We start from the raw sequence: 13,063 nt of genomic DNA, 5'->3' as shown, positions 1-13,063 counted from the left end.
TCAGCAGCAGTTTGGTACAACTCTCTTTGTCTATACTTTAGGAACTGCAAGTATACAAAGAAGGACAACAGGAATTGTCACGTTTGTCTGATGCATGGGAGAGACATGTAGATGCTGAAGAAACTGAACTTGCAGTCTTGATGAAAGACGGAAATTATCCTGAGAAAGCCAACTTTGAAACTTTCCAGAACCAGCTTTAAGTGCTGAATCTAGGAATATACTACAGCTCCCTACGTATTGCTCGAGCAGGGACTGAGAGGACAAGATTAGACTAATTACAGCATGCACAGAGGCATTTAAGAAATCATTCTTCCCATACTATATATGTGAATCAAATGTGAAGAAGCCCTAATTACCAGTACATTAGAAAGTGCCCTTTGCTTTATATTTCATAGTGGTTTGTGGAGTGTATACATAGAAAAAGGCCATGTCTTACACCCCAACAATATGAATGAGTATTGCAACCATCAGACAACACTGCCAACAGTATTATTAATAATAAATATACATTTGATTGTCTCTATGTTTGTGTGGGAGAGTGAGTGTGCTTAACAACAGAAAAAGAATGGTAGCTCAAAACCTAGTAGCAACTCTGCACGGTGCACTTTTTTATGTGCCATACTTTAAGCATCTACATGTGAGTGGCTGCCCTCTGTATTCTTCTCTATTAAAAGGGCAACCTTCTACCTATACCCAAATCTATAGAAAGAGAGACTACTAAAATATCCTCAGATGCTGCATTTTAATGGCATACATTATAAGGGCTGTGTGCTGTACTGAACTAACCAATATACAATTACTGCATACAATAACTTTGAGAGAACTTCTAAAGATGATGACTTGCTTAACCCTCTACTCAGCATATTACTGTGTTGACAAGCAAAGCATGGCACTGTCCTTTTCCCACACAGGATCCATATTTCCAAGACTTCACTGCTGACATGAAACAATCCAGTCATTACCTGTAAGAACTATATACTTAGATACAGTAGCCACTTGGAAATTCTTGGGCAAAAATTTTACTTTCTGCTGTACATGTGACAGAATATCTGGATATGACATTTTTTTGTTTAATCAGTACTACTTACATCACCAAACAGGGAGCTTTTCCACCCTAATTACCACTGAACTGCCATTTCACATCTTATTGTCACACTGCATATTATGTTTAATGGTGACTAGTTTCAAAAGTGTGTTCATTTACAAACAATTACCTGCATCTCTAACATTTAAGAGTAACATAATTCGAAAGGAACATTCAAAAGCACTGTTCTACATCAGGTCAACGTAACAAACATTTTTCGGTTTTTCACTTATCATTACCATTTCTATATTCATGAGAGACACAGACCAAGTTACAATGTAACTGGCTCGTAAAGTGTAATAACAACTTCTCTGTACACTAGTGTAGAGGTAAAGCATACATGTGATGTGTTTTTTCTCCAACATGCAAATAACAAAACTGATGATAACTTAAAAAGCTCTTTAGTCAAGAATTTATATTCAGTGCATATTTCACACACCTTTCATGAATTGCATTATATTTCATTTGTAAATTTAAAAATAAGATGACGTTAATAAATAACATTTACCTGCATTTGAACTGACTGGCAATTCACGAATTCAATTGATGACACCAAGTTGTCAAAAACAATTGATGCTTTCTTACAAGAGTCCAACACAACTGAATTTATCTTGCCTTTGACAGTAAGAGTAGAATCTTGGCATTTAAACATGTACACAACATTATTCATCTCTGCATTCTCTACAACAAGAGAATGATTGCCTTTTTGGTATTCCTGAAAGGAGCACAAAGAATCAGTACAAGTGAATCAACAACTGTACATGAAAATTACTTAACAATCTTTTTAGTGACAAAGCCATTATTACATTTTCCTCTTAAGGCAGCAAAAAAGCTCAATGGTTTGACTAATATCCTCAACTGCAGGCCAGATCATTGCAAAATAATTATCAAATGATGATAAATTAATTCAGCCTTGTTTCTTTGAGAAAACTACAGTTTTTTAATTTGTTAAGGTAGGTACTAATGTAATTATGAGAATTTAGCTATGTGAAACTTACTGAAATGTTAAAATTCTCAGTCTGCAAATTCGCATTGCATAAGTTTTTTTGTGTATATTTGATTTTAGCTCACACATTTCTGTGTATGAATTGTAGATAACATATCGATATTTTACTTCAAATTGAGAGCAGAACAATGTCTCATTTTGTTCTCAAATTATTGGCTTTTATATCAGGCAGGCAGTTGTGCACAATGTGCCAAAGTCTGTCCCTGCACACTAGGAATCCTGCGGCCATAACAACAATCATATTTCATAAATGGCTCAAGAGAGAAGGATGATGTTTCCTGCAAATGATAGCACACAAAGAGGCACATATGCTTTACGATATGTTCTCAATTTTTTTTTCCACTGATATATGGAAGTAAAACATCTGCAGCAGTTATAGGGTCAGTGGAATGAAATGCAAAAACATATCAATAGCACTTAGGAAAACCCCATAGGTTGCATTTAAACATGTTCTCAGCACCAGGGGAGTGGCGGAGCATGACGAGATAACTTGTTCACAGCAGTCAAAGGGTCAACAAGTGGTTACATGGGGTACATGTAATGGATTGCTGAATGGCTACAAATAATGGCCTCCAAAACCAAGATGGTAATTAATATATTGCTAAATTCAAAAACAGTAATGAAAAGTCCTTGGAAAAATATAAATAATCAAGAGAGTTAAGGTAAAAAAATCACCAAACAGTTGAGACACTGAGTTTTCAATAGACAAATGTACAAGACTGAGAACACTGCTGAGCTTCTGAACAATTCTTCCTTCAGAGATAACATAACATAACATAGGCACACTCTCCGAGTCAACTATATTTTACTGGTACAAGGTATGAGGTCATGACACTGTGTGTGTGTGTGTGTGTGTGTGTGTGTGTGTGTGTGTGTGTGTGTGTGCGTGCATGCACACTTATCATCTCTGATGAAATGTGAATGCAAAGAGGCAGACTCAGGATTTAGGATGGAAACACATCAGCATAGAAAACTGGGAAAAGAATTATGTTTTAATGACAATCGCGACAACACGTGTGCAATGTGTGAGAATTTTTGATAGAGAGGCATAAAATAGGAGACCTCTCTAACTGGTTTACAGAGTATTCGCACAAAGCACAGCCATGGTTCTGGTTAGTGAAGTGATTGTACTTTGTACTGGTAAAGAAAAATACGAGAAGGAAAGGTGTGATGCTGGGCCCTCATCTTCGTACACCAGGCAAGAAAAGAAGTAATCAGAAACTTGTAACTAATCTGGATCTTTTGGCACAAGAAGCAATTCAGCACCACTTATACAATTACCATCATAATCAAAATTGGTCTACATTAGATCAGCTGCATATGACATTGCACGAGCTCGAAGTTTTTGAAGGCAACAAACTGTCATTGCGACAGGTTCTGCAGAGGTTTTTTTTCTTTTTCTTTTTTTAATATAAAAATATTTCAGGTCATAAAATGTTGGTGAAACAAGAAGACATAGTCGCATGCCAATGCAGACATTAATTTCATGGACACTGTTTGGATAGATGAAACGTCATACTCTTATAAAAGGTTGGAGTGATGGCAAAGGAGAAGGTATGGCACTCCCCAAAGGCAAAGGTGGCAGAATTACTCTTTTACATGCTGGTATCTACCATGGGTTTATTCATGGCTGTCAGCTGCTTTTCAGATCCAAGATAACGTCAGAGTACCATGAAGAAAGGAACTGTGAAACATTTTTAAATTTGTTGTGACTCGCCGATCTTTCAAAGTGCCACTGCACAGTTACGTGCGTCCTCTACATGTGGTGCTGTCTGCCAGCCATGCAGCAGCAGCAGCGCCACCTAAGCAGCCAGCCAGCGCCCGCTAGACTTGGACTCTAGTATGATTTGACTGTTAAAGTGTACACACGTCTTACTCTGTTTACTTGATCTGTGACTTTCATGTATGGCATCTTCCTTGAAATATATTTGTTCAACTTGAAGTTATTACAATTGGCAACAAGGTAGTGATTTTTCTTTTCCCTCGTTGACCCACATGTTTCCATGGCTACTTTAGAGCAACTATTGCAAGGTCTCATAGAACAGCAAACGCTTCTCACAAATGCGATTCATGATTTCATCGCGGCATCAAATGCGGGGCGTCTCTCGTCGTTGTCTCTACCTACTTTTCCTCCTTACAACGAAAGACTGGTCTGATTACGAAAAACGTCTTCGACAGCATTTCTTGGCATTTCATGTTCCTTTCATGGATTTCACTTCAAATGTATCGGTTGTTGTCGCAACTGGCTCCTTTGAAAGATCCCGTGTCTTTGTCCTTTGCTGAAATGTGCTCACTTCTGTCCGTCTATTTTCAAAAGCAAACGCATGTGGTAGCCTCTCGTGTTGCCTTTTATCGTTGTCAAAAATAACTGAATCAATCCTATCGCGCTTGGGCTGCTGAACTTCATGGCATCAGTAGAAAGTGTCAATTTGTTACTGAAGTTCACAAAGAATCCTACGCCGATTCCATGGTATGGGATGCTATTATCCGATCGGCACCCAACAAAGTAAGGCAACGTGCCCTTCAGTTGGCAAATCCGACTCTAGATGAAGTCCTATTCATCGCTCAGTCTTTTGAAATTTCTCGCGCCGCTGGAGCGCAAATAGAGGCATGGGACGACGTCGGGGAAATACAACCTCTGTGCGATGTTGACGAAGCGTGTGGCGTGTCCCCGCCGGCCGACGTGGCCGCAGTACGCTCCCAAGCACAGCTTCGGCCTAACCGTAAACAACCCTCTAAGAAACTGCAGCAAAACCCATGGCAATGTCCTTCATGTACGCGGTGTTTTACGAAACATTCACAAGAAGATTGTCCACAACGTTGGGCCGTGTGTCACAAAAAAAAAAAAAAAGAGGGGGTCATGTGTCATCCGTTTGCAAATTCGACTGCATACATGATGTTCATGAACATGACGCTAATTCTGATTCTGTGTTGTCTCTCAATGGTACTTCTTCCTTTTCAGTTATTCCTCACTGTCCAAATATTTGGTCGAGATATTCGCATGCAGGTGGATGCTGGTTCTGCTGCCACTATCATCAATTCTCAGACTATCTTCATTTGGGTTCCCCAATCCTGTCACCTGTCACTAGGCAATTACGAACTTACAATAAACAGAAGATTTCTCTCTTGGAACAATTTGATGCTGAGGTATCTCACAAATCTGTCGTTCGCACTGTTCCCATATTTGTGGTCAACCATAGTAACGTGGAGAATCTTTTTGGTTTCGATGCATTTCGCGTTTTTGGGTTCTCCATAGATGACTCTGTCAATATCGTCTCTGATGCTATTCCTTATGCTCAATTGGATTCCTTGACGACATTTTCATCCCTTTTTTCTGCTGGGTTAGGCCGAGCAAACGACTTTGAAGCTCGTATCACGCTCAAACCCACTGCTCGCCCTAAGTTTTTTCGGGCTCGGCCCATTCCTGTGGCCCTTCGTGATCAGGTCAAACGGGAGCTGGATCATATCAGCGCACACTCTGCTGCAGAGTGAAAATCTCATTCTGGAAACATCCCCCAGGCTGTGGCTGTCTCTGCAGTATCCTTTCTTTCAGGAGTGCTAGTTCTGCCACGTTCACAGGAGAGCTTCTGTAAAGTTTGGAAGGTAGGAGACGAGATACTGGCAGAAGTAAAGCTGTGAGGACCGGACACGAGTCGTGCTTCGGTATCTCAGATGGTAGAGCACTTGCCCGCGAAAGGCAAAAGTCCCAAGTTCGAGTCTCGATCGGACACACAGTTTTAATCTGCCAGGAAGTTTCATATCAGCACACACTCCGCTGCAGAGTGAAAATCTCATTCTGGGAGCTGGATCGTCTCACTGCTTCAGGGGTCTTGCTTCCTGTCACTTCCAGTGAGTGGTCCTCTCCTGTCGTCGTTGCTAAGCCAAATGGTGATATTCGTCTCTGTGGCGATTTCAAAGCCACTGTAAATGCTCAATGCCTTAGCGACACTTACCCTATGCCTCGACCTGAAGAATTGTTCACTAAACTGCTGGAGGCCAGTATTTTTCTAAACTTGACCTGTCAGAAGCTTACCTTCAACCTCCTCTCAACACTGCTTCCCGGCAGTTTCTGGTCCTTAACACGCCTTTCGGCCTCTATCAATACCAACTATTGCCATTCGGGGTTGCCAGCACACCTGCTCTCTTTCAGCGCTTCTTGGAACAATTATTGCTCACTGTCCCTGGGTGTATAAATTACCAGGACGACATTGTTGTCACTGGCTCCACCACTGACGAACATCTTCAAAATCTCCGCACACTTTTTCATGTCTCTCAGACTGCCAGTCTTAAGTGTAATCTTCAGAACTCAAAATTTTTTCAGGCATCTATCACGTACTTGGGGTTTCAACTCTCTCGGGATGGTATTCGTCCACTTCAGCAAACTGTTGCTGCGATCGATGTCCTTTCTCACCCTTTATCTGTTAAGGAACTGCAGACGTTCTTGGGGAAAATAGCATACTATCACAAGTTTTTACCGTCTGCTGCTTCAGTGGTTCAGCTGTTGCACTTTTCACTGGTCCGCGTCATGTGATGCGGCTTTCCAGAAATTGAAGACTATGCTGAAACAGGCCCCGTGCCTGGCTACTTATCGACCTGGCCAACATCTTGTTCTTGCCACGGACACCTCTCAATACAGGGTCGGTGCAGTCCTTGCGCACCGTTTTTCTGACGGTTCTGAACAACCCATTGCTTATGCCTCCAAAACGCTCACAGCTGCCCAACAAAAGTATTCTCAAATTGAAAAAGAAGCTTTGGCCATTATTTATGCTCTTCATAAGTTTGGTGTTTTTCTCTATGGATCCAAATTTCATCTTGTTACGTCACAAACCACTTGTTTCCTTGTTTCATCCATCAACGTCACTTCCCAACAAGGCTGCACACCGCCTCCAGTGTTGGGCCCTTTACTTGTCTCGTTTCAATTATGATATTCATTTCCGGACGACGGCTCAACATGCGAATGCTGATGCACTGTCTCGCCTTCCCATGGGTCCTGATCTGGCATTCGATAGGGACGAACGTTTGTGTTTCCACCTGAATGTTGCCGAACAGTGGGTTGTGAACGGGTTCCCCATCACCGGGGACCGGCTGGCGGCTGCTACGGGTTCTGACCCTACCCTCTCCCGGGTTTTCCGCTATATTCAGAAGGGTTGGCCAGATCATCCATCTGCTAAGACTTATGATCCGTTGCGGAACTACTACGCTTTGCATTACCGCCTCATGGCTAGGGATGGTGTTATCCTCCATTCCACCGAAAATGCTTCGCCGCATGTTGTGGTACCTGCGTCTTTGCGTGCTTCAGTCTTGCACCTCCTTCACCAAGGGCACTGGGGTGCCTCTCACACAAAATCTCTGGCGCGCTGTCATGTGTACTGGCCCGGCATCGACTCTGAAATTGCACACATGGTCGCTGCCTGCAGCCCTTGTGCGTCACAGGCCGCTACCCCGAAGTCATCTTTGTCTGATAATGGTCCGCAATTTGCCTCTTCCGATTTTGGGGATTTTTGTGCCCGTCACGGCGTCATGCATGTCACGGCCCCTCCATTCCATCCACAGTCAAACGGTGAGGCTGAACGACTGGTCCGCACATTTAAGGCTCAGATGAGGAAACTCCTGACTTCTTCTGCTGATGATGCGCTTCTCCAATTTCTGGCTTCTTACCATTTCACCCCCATGGGCGACCACAGCCCAGCTGAGCTCTTACATGGCTGACAGCCCCACACACTACTTCATCTTCTGCGGCCTTCCACCTCACGGCTGTGGGTGCCTTTGCTTGGACAGTTCACCGCCGACGACCTTGTACGGGTACGGGGATATGGCAGGCGGCCAAAATGGAGTCCTGGCTGCATCTTACGACACCGTGGCTGACGCCTGTATGAAATCCAGATGGACACAGGTGTTGCAGTGTGTCATTCAGACCAGCTTCGGCCTTGTGTGCCGGCAACGCCTGTTCCGGATGCCGCTACACCACCTTCGGCTCTACCTGACGCTTGGGATACTGGAATCTCTCATTACTCACAACACAGTCCTCTCATCATCATATCGGTGCCAGCACAAGAACTGACGCCACCAGGAGACGTGCCCATGCAGGAACCAGATGACCATCATCTGCTGGAGCAACTCTACTCGTCTCCTTCTCCTACGGACGCGGACACATCGTCCATGTCTCCTGTTATAACAACAGGACTTGCCGCAACAGGCAGATTGGTGCACGGGGCCCCAGCAGATTCGACACCCACGTCTCCTGTCATCTCGACCTGTTACCATTGGGGGCACTTCCGACCGTACAGCAAGCCGCCTCCTCGAGACTTTACGGCCCGTCAAACAACACCTATGGACGTTAGCAATCTACAGGCCACCTCCATCAAGACCTGTGCAAAACATTCAAAGGGGGAAAAAAATGTTGTGAGTCGCCGATCTTTCGAAGTGCCACCGCACAGTTACACGCGTCCTCTACAAGCAGCGCTGTCTACCAGCCATCCAGCCGCACCGCCACCTAAGCCGCCAGCCAGCCAGCGGCCACTAGACTTGGACTCAGTTATGATTTGACTGTTAAAGTGTACACATGTCTTACTCTGTTTACTTGATCTGTGACTTTCATGTATTGCGTCTTCCTTGAAATATATTTGTTCAACTTTAAGTTATTACAAAATTGGTTCACAAAAATGTTGCCATCAGCAATTTTTTTCTACAATGCTTCGTACCATTTAGTTTACAAGGATAAGGTTCTAATCCTGTCCTCTCAAAAGGAAGACAATATTCAGTGGTTATGGAAACACAAAAGTAACTGTGAGTGACACACTGAAAAAAGCACATTATTAGAACTCTTGTCACTTCATAAGCCACAATTCCAATGTATGTTATTTATGAGGTAGTTTATAAACACAGACATAGAGTCATAAGACTGCCACCTTATCACTGCCACTTTAACACAACTGAACTTATCTGGATGCAGAAGAAAGAATATGTTACTCACGAAAATAAAAAAAGTTTACTGTGAGTGAAGTTGAGAACTAACTATTCAGAGCCAGGAAAATGTCAGTGAAATGGACTGGAGGACTACTGTGATGCATACAAAGTAACTGACGAAGCATGGAATAATGAAGATTTTCTCTAAGATATGGTTATGGAACTTATTACTGCTTCCAGTAGCTCAACCAGCTTGCAAAGTTCAACTGGTTTGAAATGAGCAGTATCTATCCTCTTTTGGACAATGCAGTTTGCAATCAGTGGAGGCACATACACAAAAAAAAAAAAAAAAAAATTTATTCCTCTTAAATAGTATACTTTATTTCTGTATGCTGTGCCTGTGTCACCTATAACCTCTAACCTGTAATGTGTCAGCTTGTGAAGCCAGTGTGAGGGTAATTTCATGTAACCAATCAAAGCAAGATATTACAGTCTGCTTTTAGCAATGATTTCTGTCTCAGTTTGCTCATTAATGTTAGCTTCACACACTGTGAACACAGCAAGTGGGATGAATAGTTCTGCAACTAGTTGTTGACCATCATTTTCTTGGATACATTTCGCATCACTGGGTTGTGGTAATGTTAGCAGTTCTGTCATTAGTCAGCTGTTGACAGGGCATCTCGTGTTTGCGTCATACCTCATGGCGGCCACTGTCGCACTGCTCAGGGTTTCATGTAAATAGGGGTTCTCACACTTTCAGTATTATTGTCAATCTATCAATGTACTGATTTCTTAAGGGTGGGTACTGGCATACTGTCAATACTAGAAATACTGATGAGCAGCATTGATGGCTCCAAAGACATTCTCAGTATTATTATTCTTTAAGAATCAAGTTTGCCAAATCATTAGTAATTCTTTTTATTACTATTACTGGTTTCGACAGACCTATGCTGTCATCATTGGATTGTGTGACATTATTATATGTACTTGCTTGATTCTTCAAGAATAATATAACTTTCAGATTGCCCTCCAACAACTGATGCAATGTGAAACATATATTCTCAGTATTGTCAATATGTACGGAATGTGTGACTGACTTTTGGCAGTTCGATAACATTCAAGATTCAGATGTTGGCAGAACTTCATAAATCAGCCACAAAGCATTAGTGTCCACTGTTTATGTTTTCAGTTCACCTTTGAGTATGACATCTCTCCGGTTCAGTTTTTCAAGTAGTCTTTTAACACAAAACAATTTTAATAGGACTATGCAGTAGCAGTCATATCTACCACTTTACAGTGGTCAGTGGAAGAGTCTCTATGGCACTGCTTTCTTTATTAATTAATAGGCCTTGCCGTATCTATACAATGACTGAAATTCATGTCCGCCACGCTAGCACGCACGCGCGCGCCCACACACACACACACACACACACACACACACACACACACACACACACACACACACACATTACATTAATTACCTGAATATATCATTGCAGTACACATTATAATTTCTTCATGTGTTTCAATAACATTTTTGCAAATTGTTTTTGCTGATATTACACCACTAAACTTCAAGCATTCAAATGACATGCCTGTTGCCACAAATCTCAGTTACCTAATCTCTCATTGACTGCAACTCTCTCTCCCATTAACAAATTTTGCTTCTATATTTTATGTTGCATCTATATTAATAATTTGTCATAAGTTGCAGGACTCACGAAAATAGTTTACGACACATTTTGCTTCATGGCTATGATTTTAGAGAGTATATTAACATGTGAGAAGTCACTTCTTTTTTCAGCCATTCTCAGACTTATTTCCTTTTTTTTATTGTTTACCAGCAACAGCCAAAATAGCTGCACGACACACTTTCTTTTGGGCGTTCCGACATCCTTAACCTCACAACATTGCTGACAGCCAATGTGGCAACACTGTAGTGACAGGAGTCGGATGTCAACTATCAAGTAATTTCAATCAGACTATAGCAATTACTAGAACAATTCAGTACACTAGGCCACAGCTGATTCTTCACCTTACTGTTGTCCAATGGAAAAAAGCTCAACAGTTTAATGAATTCACTGTCAATACTGTGAACAAGATATCAAGAAAAATGATTTTTCCTGTTATGGCTTGTCTAGGTTTGTGTAAAAACCAGAATAAGTTTTTCTTTCTGCTGTTAGTAAAAATGTGATAAGCTATAGCAAGAAGAAGTAGTCCAACATCTGTGTGCACATCTTCCTTCCCCTTCAACCCTTTTACCAAAAGAAGGGCCTACTGGCTCCAAAAGCTTGCAGACTTTAATACCTTTCATTTTTGTGTTTTCCTGCTGCCGCATGTTGAGTAAATTTTTTATCTCTCAAATTAAATTATATTTTCAAAAACTGCTTATTTGTGTGCAATAAGTTTGAATAGAAAGCTGTAGTAATTATTAACTGTTTTAACACATATCTGGAATTTACAATGCTTTAATAGCTTAGTAATTTTGATTTTAATGATGGCTGTACTGCTATACATTTTCCTCATTTCACAATATATATGATCATACCATCTGTATGCCAGTCAAAAGTAACAATAAAAATGTTAAATTTCTTATGGCTGTTAATAAAAGATTTTCTTACCACCATCCATTTCTTTCCTTCTTTAGTGAAAGTTGGTGGTTTGTCTGGAACACTAACTGGAGCAGTAACTGGTCTCGTCGTCAATGACTGTGAAGGTGCTTTGAAAGGTGCTGGACCTGCTCGTAGAGCTGTATTCTTGTGTGTCTGCATGTCAGGTGTCACTCGTTTCAGGGCTGAAATTCACAATCCATACCATGAGAAATACTAATCTTTTTCCTGTGGAAATGAGTTCAAAGACATCATGTAGTAGGCTTTATGTGAAATATGCTAATCTTTTAACACAATGCATCTGTTTTCGAGATGACGGTTAGTTCTGTACAATACACTGAATGTTAAAATTTGTGTTCTTTCCTTATTAATTTCTATTACAAAATTTATCACTATCATTGTGTGACAACAATGTAGTTAACAATTACTGTGAGAAGACACAAGTAACAATTTCAATCAGTGGATTTCACTTTTCCACCCATAAATATCCTTCCAATTCATGGCCCTTCAATTTGACAGCTTTCTAGAAGATAAAAAAAATTCTTACTTTATTATTGGCCATAATAGCTGGCTCTGCCTTCATACTTCATTTCTTCATTTCATATGTGGCCTGATGCACAGCAAAACTCAATAATGCTCTTATCCTCAAAGGCACACGTCTTATGGGCTCTGGATTTTTATCTATAGTTAAACTTACTGAAGTCTTTGTGAAGCAAAGGCATTGGAATAGTGTGTTATCAATATAGTTCACTACCCTACTAATAATGGTATAGTCCTTCACTTCCCATAAAACCTCAAAAATTAAATTGATGTATGTATCTTTAACCATTATTTTGTAACTATCTATTAAATTATCAATGTAAACATAACACATTTATTAAGTCTACCTAAAATGTTATTAGAAAAAAGTTAATAGTGCTAAACAGTATCAAATTGATGATTATTCTGAGCCACTTGATCAACCATAGGGTACACTGGTTCATGTTGTCCTTGTTTTCTGTCTAACCCTATCCTACTTCGGAACATTTCATCTGCTCAACTGAGTGCCGTATAAACAAATGGAGGATAGTGTCCATCACGTTCTGTGCTCAAATTGTGCCAACAAAATCTAAACAGTGGCATTCAATCATCACAATCAGCACCTAAAACCCACAAGGTAATGCCAGGTGAACTTCCAGTCTCCAGTTTTTAACGGTGCATTATGAATCACAATCTGGGAACCTTGCAATGCACTGCAATTATGGATATGACAGCACTCCAAATTAACTAATAGTGTATCTTTAAGAGCGGGAAGATTACTCAACAGTTAAGTAAAACTGCTATAAGCAGATGCCATTTGTGCTCCAAAGAGAATAGAAATACTTAGGTCAGATTCAATGTCGCACTTACATTGAAGTAATTTGTTTTAGAATTGTGAAAGAAATCATCCCTGACATAGCTAAGGAATCACTCTAAATT

General features: G+C 40.9%; 1 protein-coding gene across 3 annotated transcripts in view; it reads right to left on the bottom strand.

The window, feature by feature from the left end:
* Positions 1-13,063, bottom strand: part of LOC124782512 (adenylyl cyclase-associated protein 1) — a 266,157-nt gene that overhangs the window by 27,293 nt on the left and 225,801 nt on the right. For all 3 annotated transcript variants that reach the window (XM_047253947.1, XM_047253946.1, XM_047253948.1), the window contains exons 6-7: positions 11,618-11,790; positions 1,593-1,799 (exon numbers count right to left, since the gene is read on the bottom strand). In XM_047253947.1, coding sequence (XP_047109903.1) covers positions 1,593-1,799; positions 11,618-11,790 — 380 coding nt within the window. The remainder of the gene's footprint in view (positions 1-1,592; positions 1,800-11,617; positions 11,791-13,063) is intronic.

Source organism: Schistocerca piceifrons, chromosome 1 (genome assembly GCF_021461385.2).
Source record: "Schistocerca piceifrons isolate TAMUIC-IGC-003096 chromosome 1, iqSchPice1.1, whole genome shotgun sequence".
Classification (NCBI taxonomy): Eukaryota; Metazoa; Arthropoda; class Insecta; order Orthoptera; family Acrididae; genus Schistocerca; species Schistocerca piceifrons.
This window is presented reverse-complemented; position numbering and strand designations above follow the sequence as displayed.